This window comes from Pleurodeles waltl, chromosome 3_1, assembly GCF_031143425.1.
Source record: "Pleurodeles waltl isolate 20211129_DDA chromosome 3_1, aPleWal1.hap1.20221129, whole genome shotgun sequence".
Lineage (NCBI taxonomy): Eukaryota > Metazoa > Chordata > Amphibia > Caudata > Salamandridae > Pleurodeles > Pleurodeles waltl.
Window position 1 is genome coordinate 1,302,817,022 of NC_090440.1, and position 14,833 is coordinate 1,302,831,854.

General features: G+C 43.7%; 1 protein-coding gene across 6 annotated transcripts in view; it reads right to left on the reverse strand.

Annotated features, from left to right (window-relative positions):
- Positions 1-14,833, reverse strand: part of KALRN (kalirin RhoGEF kinase) — a 1,333,112-nt gene that overhangs the window by 904,986 nt on the left and 413,293 nt on the right. For all 6 annotated transcript variants that reach the window (XM_069224644.1, XM_069224642.1, XM_069224641.1 and 3 more), the window contains exons 4-5: positions 13,503-13,695; positions 4,544-5,056 (exon numbers count right to left, since the gene is read on the reverse strand). In XM_069224644.1, coding sequence (XP_069080745.1) covers positions 4,544-5,056; positions 13,503-13,695 — 706 coding nt within the window. The remainder of the gene's footprint in view (positions 1-4,543; positions 5,057-13,502; positions 13,696-14,833) is intronic.

The window sequence follows — 14,833 nt, forward strand, 5'->3', positions numbered from 1 at the left end:
AGGCTTTGGCCTCGTGTATTCTTAGTCACTGATGTCGTTATAGGACCTTGACACATGGTAGCCCTTCATTTCTGTCTGTACATAAACATGTGTATTTGGATAAGGACTACTGTGGCCTCATACAAGTACACATGCACCAAAAAGAAGAAGAGGGGAGGCATTTCTGTCTTGTTTTAATACCACGTGATAATATTTGGGACACAAAAATATGATTTACCCTCACACCTCAGGACAACACAGCTATGAGTGAAATAGTCACCAGAAAGCCAACTTCAGACTGCCTGGCTTTTTCTAATGACTCTGATGTCTCTTCCTCTTCCCCACCAACATGTAAACTTCTGCCCTTTTGAAGCCCGCTGCAGCTCCCACCGGTCAACAGAAACCGCAGCCACATTCGGTGGCGGTATCTCTTGTAGACATCCGGAGCCTCCGAGGAAGACTTCCGTGACTCCACAGTTCTCGGTGGATTATAGAAACAAGATACACCGATTACACCCTTAAACTAAAGAAGCAATGACTGATTCAACAGGTCACCGTTCCTTGGGGACACGTGTCATTTAGCAGCACTGCAGGTTTAGAAATTATTTTCTGTCTGCTCACAAGCAGCAGTCTTGAGAAACCAGCTAAAGGCAACTGCTGGCTGCAGCAGACGATTGTGGGAAAATAGTCACTTATATTCATTTCCCTCGTGCAGAAACACCTGCCTCAGCATTTTTTGTACAAGGCTACTGTGTGACCACGCCTTGCCAATATGCAGTAACCTTGCACCATCCATTGCCAGGCCGCTCCTTCTAAGCCGCTCATTATGCTCTCTAGGCTGCTCTTCCACTTTGTAAAAGACTGCACTTTGTAATCTGGATAACTACACCGACAGCAACCGCTTGTACAACGAAAGACCACGAGTATGTGCCTGATCTTCAGTGACCACGCAGAGATCAGGTAAGCACCGCTGTAACAGATCATCGTACAGTCAAATCCATGCAGGGTCAAAACAACCTTTAATCCTTGTGGTACTGATGAAACTAGCCCAGTTATTTCAGGTAATAATAAACTTGGCTGAAGATAAAGCTGCAGCTATCTTGCAGGGAGGGCTAGATCTAAATAAACAATTTATTATAATGAGTACTGAAATATTTTAATAAATGACCTGTGATGTGTCCTGCAGAAGTGGCTTCTGTGGTGGGCAAAGGAGCTATACTTTTCCTAGGGGGAAATTCCGTGTTGCCTGCCAGCAGCTTCCGCCAGTGGTTCACCCACGGATACCCTGGTTACTACATGGATCTATGGAAATTCAGCAGTCTTGGCCAACTTAGGAACTCAATTCATTGTGGCCCATTGGTCCCGGGCAGGCTGTTGAGCCAGAAACCGCTACTCCTTCCCAATTGTGGCCTCTCTTCAGCAAGTGAGAGGATACGAGGAGTCCCATGATTAGCCCAGTGCTGGAGAAGGGCCTCCGTTCTCTCGTGCTGCTCAGATTGACATCCACAGAGGACGGGGCTCATCTAACAGTTAGGGTCCTTCCATGAGCAAGCAGGACATATACCTGTGGCGCTGATCTGAGTAAGAGCTAAATCCACGGTATTCCTTAACAATGTGACCTTATGACTAAAGAAAGGCATCGTTGATTGAGCCACATAGGGAAGGGTGCTCTCTCAAGCAGATATGAACCTTCGTGGAGGTGAGATGCTCTTTCATGGGGGTTTCTAATATTTACGCACAAATAAATCTCTGCTCTGGTGCTGCAAGGGAGGATGTGTGGGCTCCTGTGTTGCTTGCTACTCTGTTGACCTGGAGACAAGCTCTCCGGGTGCCAGCCCAGAGAGTATGATAGGTGCTTGGGGAGGCCCGGCCCTCAGACTCCGGTGTACACCTGTTGCTGCTTTCTTCAGCTGAGAAACCTGGAGCTCTATCGCTTTACTCATCTAATGTGTGCTACAGTGCATGCTTCCCAGCACTTCCAGCTTACATCCAGTGCAGAACAATGCCGGCTCAAAGAAAGTTCTCATTTCACTCTGCTTTCCAAGGAGGGCCTTGAGAGAAACCATTAATCACCAGGCCCAAAAGCAGAAATAACCACCTGTACCGGGAGGAATCCCTGCACCCCAGAGACTGACAAACCAATGCTTTTGTGTAAAACATTATTTGGACTGTTGCCACCTTTTCAGACTGAAGGGTGGGCTGTTTCACCATCACCACCAACCTCTGTGCAGACTTTTAACTTCTCTCTCTGACTTTTGCTACTGCCTTAGCCTGTAACCTTGTACCTCTCCTCATCTCCCAGGTTAACATTTAATGGCGCTTCATAGGACTGGCCACTTGGAGGGGAGGTCCGAGAGCACCGGGCCAAACTGTGATGTCAGACCTGTCAGAACACATGGTCCGGGTCTGCTAACAGGGAATCTCGGTTAGGACCAAATATCACAGGGCCCACAGTAGTTAGAATGAGCTGGAAACCCCTGTGCAGTGCGGGTTTACAGCTCATTTTTGGAGGCGGGCATTACTGGTGTTCAAGGAGGCTTTTGCAAATTCCCCAAGACATTGGCAGAAGCTTCTGAAGCTTTGGTTTGGGTGTGGGTATGGAAGGTCCATTTTTAGCATAAAGCCCTGCCCCCTTTTCATGACCTCCCACCGACTCGCATCTTGTAAAAGAAATGGGCTTAAATTACCACCACTTTCACAGGGCCCACCCCTTTAAGCACCCACCTATTCTGACACAGTGAAATTTAGCTGAAAGTTAGCAGGCCTGGATGTAGACAGCTATTGGTTATTTGCTCGCTCTACATTTTATTATAATAGGTACAGCAAGCAGTTATTCAATTAAATCCCTCGGTACGCTACGTTTCTAAGGTGCAAGATGTATAGTTCAACATGTAATAGTTATGGCTTACTGTGTTGCCAATATTGCTCACATTTCTAATTCATATTGTCCTATTGTGCGCAGAGGCTCTGAGTCCTGCGGTGAGACACACTTACCCTACACTCGTCCAACTGCGCGGGTGGAACCCTGTACGAACTCCCATGGAAGCACCTGCCATTGCTTTATTCCCACCCACCTCCTGACGCTATTCCCACCCAGCCCCACATCACTACATCCACCATCTCAGTGAAGCCTTTTACGGAAACTTCAATTCACTTACCTGCTTTCACGCCAGCAGAAAGTTTAAACTGGACCACAATCATCAAATGCATGGCAAATATTTAGTTTAATCACTGACTACGTATACAGTTCGAGTTCAAATTAACTGTACAGAGGAATTCCACAGAGACATCATGAATTTTCACATGGGACCGCCCATCACTGAGCAATGTTAAGCAACCACAACAGACACAGGTAGGTAACAGGGTTATTTCACGAAGCTGATGACATTCTAATCATGAATTAGAACCTCTCCAGCGCACAGGCTGCTCTCAGTCTGGCTCTGCATAGCTGTCTGATAGTCCACAGTAACACCTTCGCCTGTTCCCATGGCAGATGACAATTTTTCAAGATTACAAAAGTTGCTGCTTTAAAAGATATTTGGAGAAACGTGAAAATAGGTTGTGAACATCATTGGGATGAGAAGACAATCTATTTCATTGCTGTACTGTACTCTTTAGTGGGAACAATTCCAAATCTGACACCTTGTTCTAGCTGATTTTATATATTTCTCCTATTTCTCCGAAAATCCAAATGGCTGAGAACATATTAAGGTGGTCCTCCTTCTGGCTCCCATATACCGCCATCATTTCAGTTTTCAGAGTGAGAAAAGGACAGGCGAGATTAATCACAAATGAGAATGGATGCCTTGAACATGAAAATAGCTAGTAACCACTGGAACAAAGTGTATCCACTCCTCTTCAATCTCCCGTGATAACATGCAGCATTTATTGAAAGGAGGCTGATTCCTGCATAACAAATACTTCAATGAAAACTAAATAATTCATTTGTTATTTTAAAATTGTCAACTTGATGTTTCTAGACCACAACTCTTTTCAAATCGGTTTAGCAAATATAAAGCACTGTTAGAGGCAAGTCAGTTACTCTAGCAAGCAATAACTGCATGTTAGCATTGGCAAGATGGTATTCTAAAGAGTGGTTAACCAACCCACTCCTCTCTTGAAAGAGACACGAGCTCCTCACGGTTCACTCGTAAAATCTACCATAACTCAATTTGTCAGTCGCAGACCACACACTCAAGTTGCTCTTTTAATTCTCTTGTACTCCACAACAACACAGTGCCACGCACGGTCCCCACAATATGGAGGGAATGCAAGTAAAGCCTTGTGTCTGAGCTTAATGGGTGAAGAGTGAGCTTGCTTTCTCCGTATGTCAAATGCATGGCTGTGTACCCTTGTAGTTGATGGAAAGGCTAATTATTTTTGGCTCTCATTACATTTGATACCCCCAACAATGAGTGCACTGACATTGTCTTACGAGCCACATAAAGCACATCTGCTTCCAACACAGGATTTGCAATGTAGATGAGATCTGCATGCTGCTAATAGTGGGAAAATGGCAGCGGTACCCCTTATCTCCTAGCAACCGACAAGCAGACCAGCTTACCTTCTCTGCGTCTTGCTCAAAGAGCCGTAGTTGGAAACACTGATCCAGTTTCAGCTTGCGCACGTGCCACATCTGATGCAAATGCTGCCGCGTGGAATGCAGCTTGTCCAAAAGGCTGGTGATCTTTGGCACCAGACTCTGGAAGTCCGTACTGCCAGGGATGCAGTTCCTACCAGAGAAGCCATCACCACACCGGATGCATTGTAACAGCCTCTGGCCTTCACGGTCCAGCTCCTCCACAGGAGCCTTAAGCACCTTCTTTTTCAGCTGTGTGTGTTCATCGATAAGCCTCCGTGAACCCTCCACATCCACGGGAAACTCTTTCCTGGCCAACATCTCCTGAAGATCTTCCAATCTCGATAATAGATGGATGGCGCTGTTGAAGAACTCCTCCAGTGACACCCGTAGGTCGATCCATTCATCATGGTTGTAGTCCAAGGACCCCTCAAACTCATCCGTGAGTTGGGAAGGATCCACAAGCTTGGCAAGGCCTTCAACGGACACCATACTTGTCTAAACCCAAATCAAAGGGAATAAAATAAATTCATTTAGAAACACAAGGATGAAAACATGCAAAGGAACACACATGGTAAACGTGCAAGTGCAACAAAAACAGTCAAACTCCACCCACAAAGAACCTCAAAGCAACTACTCAAATATTTCCCTTCCGTAGGCATAATCTAATGATCACAATAGATATTTCATCACTAGTCCCTTTCTGTATTACAAAATGAATCTTATTGAGCCCTTAATCAATTGTGCACACATTTCAATGATGTGCTCTTTATTTCTATAGCAGAGCATAAGGTCAGGCTGTGGCATGGAGAGGCTACTGGTAGTACTTGCGGATTAATGTTAACGCCCATCCTGCAAACCCTGCAGCAATATTTCACTGTCAGCCGTTAATGGCGAGTAAGGCATTAATGACCAATTAATGACTGTATTTGTGTTTGGTACAGATTTGCTTCCATGTGTTGTTTTGGAGAGCACAGTCCCATTTAGTTCCTCTTTTTCATGCTTACTAGTCTTACCCAGCCATCTGATATTGATATCGCCAAAATCTCAAAATCTAGGCATGATGTATCACTGACTTTCCAATCTGGGTTTCAAAAGACAGCAGAATTTAAAAATCAAAGTAAAACATGACCTCCTTCTGAAACACACCAGAAACTGAAGGTTGGTTTTTTTTTTAATGTTCTGTCCTCTTTTACTTAGTGTCCCCTTTTTGTGCAGTGTCAACAAGTGGTGGATGGAGCCACTGCAGGCTCGAGCCAGGTACCTGCCTCTGGCTCAGCTCGAGGTCACCTTGGACCCTTAAGCCCAAAACAAGCCAAGCCTTGAAGTGGCTTCTACCTGCCCTGTACCCACCCTCATACCTCATTTTCAACGTGCTCTCCCACCCCCCCCCATATGTCCTCCTTCTACGGGTCTGCCCAGCTCTGTACCGCCCTGGTCTTTATTCAGATGGGAAGACAAAGAGGGCTGTGCAGCCCATCCTAATGCTGCTCTCACCTCGGGGGTAATTGAAAGTACAAAAAGCTTGCACACTGTGCGCTTTGTAATAAAAGTCTAGTGACTGAGCAGTGTGGAACTTGTGATCAATCTACTCCCTCAACTCACTTGATCAAATTCTGAGAGCATAGTCAATCATTTTACTGTGCCTTTTTATCCATTATCGGCTTGACAACACCTTCAAATACATGTGCTCAGGATATCTACAGGACAAAGTCCTGTACTGCATTTTGTTTAGACTACAATGTTGTTCCATCTTCATTACAACACTGGAATGGTGAGAGCTCCATTGAAGACTGGTAAAGGTCAGCTGCTCTCAACATATCAATGTGGTATTGTTCTTTGCCTTTCTCCTTAGCTTTCCACTCCAAAATGAAAGGATTTGGTGGGGGAAGTGAAAGGCAGAGACTGTGTAGCAGGAAACTCGGAACCTTCACCCTTTTTCCTACCGTAGCTCAGTGTCACTGGGGCTTCAGAAAAAGGGAGGGTGAGTGTAACTCAACTCCTGGATCTCCCTGGCTTGGCTGAACTACCAAAAACAAGTGTACCCAAGGGAGAACCGGGGCTGATTTCTGGCAGGCAGCTTTTACAGCTTTTGCTGTGAAGGATCTACAGTTAGCAGCCATGGCCCTGAACGCTGCTTTTAACAGTTGAATATTCACAGCAAGAGCCGTGAAAAAAAGGCTTTTCAGCCGTGGGAGATTTCAACCCCTTCAGTCTCGGATTCCTTTGTTTTTTTCAATTTGGATGTTCTGCCCTCACGAGCAGCTAATACCTTTGTAGATGGGCGATACCGCCCATTAGAGGCTGAGCTTAATTTGTAAGATAATAAATGCCGGTGCCCAAAGCGTTACTCAGAAGTGCACGGCTGATGCAATGAAACGCCAGCAAGTTGAATAGCAAGGCTGCGAAGCCCTGAATGCACCCCAGGCCACTTGAATCCACTATCAGGCCCTCTCTGTCTCTCTTTCGCTCACTCCTGCAGGTCCCCGCTTTTATCCTTCATGCTGATTTACCATCTTTCTCTTCATTCTTCTTTCTCATTTGTGTGTGTTCTCATTCTTTTGCTCTCTGAAAAAATGTCCTATCAGGAGTAATAAATTGCCAGTGGCCCCCACAGACTCACATTAAGCACTGAGCAGAGGACCTCGCCCTCGACTCTGGCGCTTCACACTGGAGCGGCCTTTAAAGGCCTTACAGCGGGCTGTACACTGTAATAAGACTCAGTTACACTAAGGTATGGCTGGGGACGGTGGCGGAGGAGGAGGCCGGGGACCATGAATGTTTTTAAGTTCATCTTCAGAAATTGTCACTTCAAACGGATGACAATGAAATGAAATAAACTAATGTACTGAAGTGAAACACTCCAGCATGATAAATGATTAGAACAGCAGAATGTGTGGCACTCCAATGGCATCAATGAAATGGCACAGGGATAATAATGGTTGGTATAAGACTTCTGATCAAACATTCTAACATTTGTCTTTCTGTTTCTCCTTTTTTTTATTAATTTAGAGCATTGCACCCTCTGGGGAGGGTATAATATTCTAATAGCCTTACAGTCCTTCTGCCTTGGGCTACACCAGTTGTTAAAGGCCCTCTCCCCTGCTATAGGCCTGAGCCGCACAGTCTATCAACCAGTATAGCCTGAGAAGCAGAGTGCTCCAAGCCTTTTATTTTTTTCAAAATGTAAAACTTTACATTATGTTTTCATGACGTATTTTGAACTATTCACGTGTCAAATATTTTGATGACTTAGCTTGTGCTCAGGCTCATAGAGCCAAGCCTGGCCCCTGACTTGGCTCGGCTCTCCCCTATAATCTGCCGGCTCGGCCACCTCTAATACTGACGTGCTGTCACATGACTGCCTTAGATCCCAACCCTTTAATACATGGTCTGCAGATGGGAAGAAAAAAAAACAGTCGTGCGCCCCCAGGCTCCTCTGGAGTGCCACTGGGGTGGAGACCCGAAGAGGCACAAAACAGAGTATTACATGCGTTGCTTTCTCGGTCTTTTACAAGACCCATTCGGTTCGCCAATATTTCAATCTATTACAGCACAATCTATATTAGAGTATACCTTATCTGCCCCACGTCACGTGTTTAACCTATTGTATGTTTTTTTACAGGTATAAATCAGTGACCAGGTTTGTGATAAATACATTCTTAGTTTCCTATTTGGCTTTCAGGATAGCTCCTGGAGAGCTAAGTTGAAGTTCTCGATTTAGGTGCGAAGCCGGTGTCTTTTCAGCAAGAGAACTACCATGATAACGTGTGCCACTTTTCGAAGTGGCAATAGACTGGTCAATGAAGTTAAAAACAATTTATAAAGCGAATTGTGTCCTCTCGTCTTCAATAGTAGTTATTCGGAGCAGAACTGATGGACGCTGGAAGAGCAGTTTTTGCACATTTTTTTTGCACTGGATATTGTTTGACAAAACAGAAGTAGAAATGGGAAAAAAAAAAAATCACAATTTACATACTCTTATGTAGAACTGCAAATATTCCGAACACTCAACTTCAATTCCTGCTTATATTTTGGTTTCTCTTTCATATAAGAACTGAAGACACAAACATTTTATATTGCTTTGCCTTACCACTCTAATTGCTATTTTTTCTCACCCTGGGCCTGACTGCCATGTAAGCAGCGAATATTCTGCTGTTAATGGTCACAGATTTCTGCTCTGACACAGTTAGCCGCGGAGGAGGAACTCGCTGGCCTTAAAGTCAGGTCGATTATTTGGGACACAGGAAGCAGGAGGGTAGAGTAAACAGCCACAGTGACCCCTGCTGGTCGAGCTGGACCATCGTCATCTAGTTAAGAGCGGATCTAAGTACAACAATGACAAGGTAGCACCGGCCAATGGCAGAGAGACTGGTGAGATGAGTGGGTGGCACAGGAAATGGGCCAGCCCCATGTGAACAGATAAACCCCTCCCTAAAACAGGCCGGAACAAGTACAGAGCAAAGTAAAGACCGCTTTTGCACATGGACATTTGGATCCTTAGTAAGATCTTGGCACCCAGGTTGCTTAGGGTCCTGCCGAGATTGCAATCTCCAGATTAATTGGGATTTGTTCCAAACAAACCCATCCCTTTTTCTCCAGAGAATATTCCACATAATGGCTGACCCTCAGGGAAGAGGAGCCTAAGACAGCCGTTACATCTGTAGACCTTGAAAAAGCATTTAAGACCATTGCTTTAGACGATATTTATGCAACTCTGACACGGATGCTCTTTGGGCAACATCTGATGCAAAATGATAGATTACTGTGGTATACTCTGTGATCTCGAATAGCTGGCCAGCCCCAGGCAGGCACTATGGCCTTTTAGCAATGGAACCATCAGCATGGAATATAAGGAGGAGTTTGAACTGCCAGCGGACAGCAATAGACTGCACAAGACCCAAGATATCACTATATGAAGATGATCGACAGCAGTTCTGAGCCAGCTCTTGAATTGTCCTGTGTACTTTAGAGTTTTGAGGCTCAGTTGTCTTTCGAGTCTACACATGAACAGAGATAAAACCTACACATTTCTCTTGAAAACAGCTAAGTCCACAGCTCTGATTTGGTTAGTGAACTAGGCATATAAGTGCAACAGCTACTTACAGCTATTTGGGATTTAGGATCTATCGAGATGCTGGTGACAAGCCGGCGGGCAATTATAATAGAACTGTTACAGCTGAAGTTGTAAATGTAGTTTTGCACTTGCCATCCATTGTTGGTCAAGGGGAGCATGGCCCTGCTAAAGTTGGCGATATTCCCAAGATTGCTGCACTGCTTGCAAATGTATAACAGCTTCTTCTTATGAAGTCCTTTAACGATCTTTACATATTTGTCTTGGAAATGGTGTGGGGCAGAAGGTAGGAAAAGAGCTAATGTGACGTATGGAGGAGGGGAGCCCTTGGGATACCCAACTAGTATTTAGCCGCACAACTGCAATGATGGGCATGCTAGTTACCACAACCCAAAATCGTGAAAGCACTCTATGTGAATAGTATAATAGAGACGATTGGCCCCACTGTGGGTTCGTGTGCTATAGGAGCGTTGCGTAAACACTTGAGGAGGAAGGGTGTAGGTACCACCTGTGTAATTTAGCTGCTGATGTATGGCATGAATACAATGAGAATAGCCGGATGGGTAATGAGACAGGATTTATAGGAGAATCCAGTCGTTGCTAAGGTTAAGGACCTATCTATTGTGGGTAAACTGACTTTCTTTGTGGCGCTAACAATGGAGTTTGAGTTACCTGATATATGAACGATTTATGCACGCTTTAAAAAAAATATCTCAGGTTGTGTACGGACTAATCAGGTGCTGCACCTATTGCTCACCCTGGGGTACTGTTGCAGGACTATCAAACTAATTTACAGAACTGTATCCATGTATCTAGAAGCTCGCACTGAGCTGTTTAGAACTGATTGGGAAACAAATCTAAAGAGAACCTTAAAGGAAGATGTCTGGAGTACAGCGAAGGCACTTACAATGAAGATCATTAGAAACTCTTGACTTCAATGCATTAAATTCAACTCCCTTCATTACAGTCACGTGACACCGAAATGCCTTCACTACGAATTCACCTGAGTGACTCATGTGCCTGTCCAAGATGTGGCAAAGAGGAAGCCATCAGGTATAGATGAACCAAGACTGCTGGGCATTGATCATCACGGCTTTCTCTGAACTAAGGGGAAGAGCGAATTCTGTAAGCCTGAAGTCCTGGAGTACAAATGGATTGCTTTGGTGGCTAAAGGCGTACTAGCTAGGTCTGGGAGATCTACTGAGACACTTAGATTGTAATCTTAGAAAAATAGAGGGCTGAAATAACATCTACAAGAAAACAGAATGAAGGAGGGACTCTCTTGGGGAAGCCTCCGAGTGTGATGGCCTGTTGCTGTAATTTCTCAGTGGGGAAACTCAATCACGTGAGCTTTATGTGACCAGCCAGTGGTTATTAACGGTAATAGGGTGGCACATCCAAGTGCCTACTGACATTTTCAATAGAGATCCAGTGGTAGTAGTGTTTGGCATAATGGTTGACAAGGATGGCAAACGATCTAAAAACTTAATTTATCAATAATTTAAAGGTATTGGAAATCAGAACTGTACGATCTCACAAATATGTATTGCTGCCGCAGGATGTTCGTCAACAGCACTAAAACCATGAGATTTAGCCGGAATATATATATCTGAGGCACCGACGTGTAAAGGTTATTCTCTTTTTTGAATTTCTATCATTTTTCGCTTTTGAATGTGATTATTATCTGGTTACCTTATGCCTGATGTAGCCAGTGTAGGTGTGGTACATACATATGCCTTGTTTAAACAACAATAACAAGGATTTTAAATAATGTGTAATCTCAGTGAGTCTTCGAAAAGGAGTCACAAAAAAGGGACAATAAGTGGATAATAACAGGGTAGGGTGTAGAGGGACTGCACTGTAAGGTTTGGGGCAGGAATTAGCCAAGACAGACAGTTGCAGCTTGCTTTTACCTTGCGATATGCAATTACTCCTCAGCCTTTTACTGAAACTATGTAGACGTTTCCATGAGCAGAGCAACTTCTTGGTGCTATGCCTTTAGGATCAAAGGTTGGAGGATGGGTTCCAGGGAGGGGATACATTCTAAGGCCTTGACATGGCTGGGTACCATTTTAGAAATGTTGACAATATGGACCTACAAAAGTATTGCATCCTCTACACTGTCAAATTAAGTATATATGTGTTGTATTGAAGTCCAAGTCTATTTATCAAGACTGACCTTGAGATGAAGTTGTTAGGGTGACGAGGTGGATATGATGTTTTTGTCACCAGATATATCACTTTGATTATGGTGAGCGTATAGTCTTGACACACTGATATTCTGTGTTTATCCCTAATCCAATAACATATTTTATTTTTGGTTTTATAATCCTCAAAGTTTATGTTAGTATTAAAAAAGACTCAAAAGACTCCCTGGGGGCACCAAAGCACCTCACAATTTCACATCTCATAATACAATGAAAATCAGATTTTTTGGGGTTACAAAACCGTTCAAAACACAGCCAGCGAGATACAAAGCATATTCCTGCATTACTGCATAATGATTTCAAGTAAACGGTATACATCAAAAGATCAAAAGGACATAGCAAAGTGTACACAGCCCTCTAAGAAAGGGTTTAATCTAAGAACATGGTTAATCTACCATAATGGCAGATGCTATGAACGGACTTTCAAGAGTGACAAGGTCATTTCACCACAGAGAAGAAATCATATGTCAAGGTATTTCTTGAGCAGGTGTAATGTCAAGGAGTGCTCAATGAGGATGACTTACTGCAATCTAATTGAAAGTGGAAAGGAGTTACATAAATTACGCAATTGTTTTAGATGGACTAATCAGTGGGAAAACGTGTTCTTATATCGTTGGATAAACAGATGATCATTTACTTTGCTAAAAACCATGTGGTAACTTTCAGTCAGTTTTTGTGACAAGGATCATGCTTAAGGGGTTGACTTTTTGCAGGACATAGCCTATTCTCTTGTGGACAGAAAACATCACATACACTTGGTAGCAATGACACAATATATTGAAGAGAGTAAAAATAAATACTGTTAATATTAACGCAGCCTCAGATTTTATTTCAGTTTATATGTTGTTACAATATTACTATACGTTCGGTCCTTACTGACGACAGTTGTGTTAGTGAGGACCGTTCTACTATATTTGTCGGTGCCAATGATTTTTATCCTAAGCCAAAAACCGCTGCCCTTGCTAGATGGAATGGGAAGAGCTGTATGACACTGGGTAGTCGCCAACATCTCGGCAGACATCCTTTCTGTAATTTTATGCACCGTATACACACTTAAATTATAATAGCAAACAAACACACAAGACAGCACTGTCACATTTACACTATCATGAATTGTGTTGAGATGGTGCTGTGGACGACAAGTGATGCGGATTGCGAAAGACTGATCAGATTGCTGCTAAACCCTTCAATGAAACTAAAGCACTAAGGGCCAGATGTAGCAAGCAGTTTTGCCCATTCTGTATCTATGGGAAAATATGTTCGTACATATGGCCCTAATAGAGGATTCTGCATGAAATAGATGAGAATTTGTGCACACTGTTCTCTTGTACCAGTTACGCCAGCAGGCAGTAAAATACAGTAACATGTCCTGACCTGTCTACAAGAGTAAATGCTCTTAATTCTTTTTTATTATTTTCTACTTCATGAGGCGCAAAGAGCTTAAATCACTTTCATGTTTGTAGATTTTGTAGACAGAGTCATCCGATAAACTAAGATGACGATTCCTTAGGTTTTGGCCGAGGGCGCTGTGAAGACACCTAATCTACCCAGACACTCACAAGCTATTGACGGTCAGTTTGCAAACACTAGGGGCTAAAGTTCTTGTTCCCTCTTTGCAACCACAACGCGAAAGTCAAAGGTCTGAGACAACACAGAATCTTACCTCAAAAATGAATTTGGCGCTACCGAAGTTAGTCTTCTGCTTTTGCCAGAAGTTATCCGGCTTGATTATCAGGGCAACGTGGATTTCGGCGGGGAACGCTTCCTGGAGGGTCTTCAGCAGAGGTTTGATCAAGTCCCATTTGGATCCTCGCATGTCAATGATAACAGTGAATCCTCGCTTACACACATCTTCACTGTGGGAACGAGAGCATGACATGATGATTAATATTGCCCTTGGGCATACATGCTTGTTCTGATCCTCCTGCAGCTCAATTTCTCAGCATGAACTACCTCTGGTGTCATTCTGGTTACATGCTGTTGGGAGGCTAATGCAGGCTGAGATACTGTATGCGCACAGGAGTTGTATTCCCAATTACTGGCATGTATTTCATGACAACAAGTAAACTTGTTTTCAGCTAGTAATATTGTGGGGGCATGTGGTTTGGAAAGCAGCAAACAATACTGTCTTGCACCACGTGGCCTCAATTACAACAAAGATTGTTAAAGCAAAGTGAGCAAGGTCTGGATGTTTAAAGCCATTACTCTGTGGGCAAAGACGCTATGTATTCAGTATTGACGCAAAGTGGCTAATGGGTTTACGGTTGCATGCAGTCCTGACGATGAACATTTTTTAAAACTTTTGTATGAAAATTTACTCTGCATGGTCTTTATGGATGCACTGCAGGAAAAACAACTTTATACATAGACAGATGTTAAAAGAAAAAACTACTTTAAAGTAAACCTTTTATGTGCTCTAGGTAAAGGGGTATATCCCGATGGTATCTTACACTCAAGGGCATCATCAACAACTTGGGAATTGAACTTTGTGCACCAAGCACAATGGCTGACCACTGAAAAGAGACTGATTAGTGATAAAACACAAGGCCTGCGGTGTTCACGACTATGACTGTGCAATGCAGAACACTGAACAAGTCGCTACCAGGCATTGGGCAGTACAGTCATGTATCAGAGTATCACATAGGAGGTGAAGGGACAGGGAAGCTGGTGATCTTATGCAGTGGTGAGGCGTAAATCCCGCCAGGAGTTCACACCTTTTTTCCCCTCAAAATGTCCCTTCAGAGTTACCCATATGTGAATAATTACCTTATGTCAATGTCAGAATTTTGTTATGGGTGGAATTATATGCCAAGAATTATAAAGAGCATTCCAGTATCAAAATTGTGCTATTGATACTGCCCCTATACCATGGATGGCCCGTATCTCAAAAATTACCTCCAGTATTTCAGAGCCAGCATTTTGTCATGGTTTGCTTCACCTAACCTGACCTCTCGGCCCCAATACGCTCTAAGAATAACCCCCAGTATGGCAGCT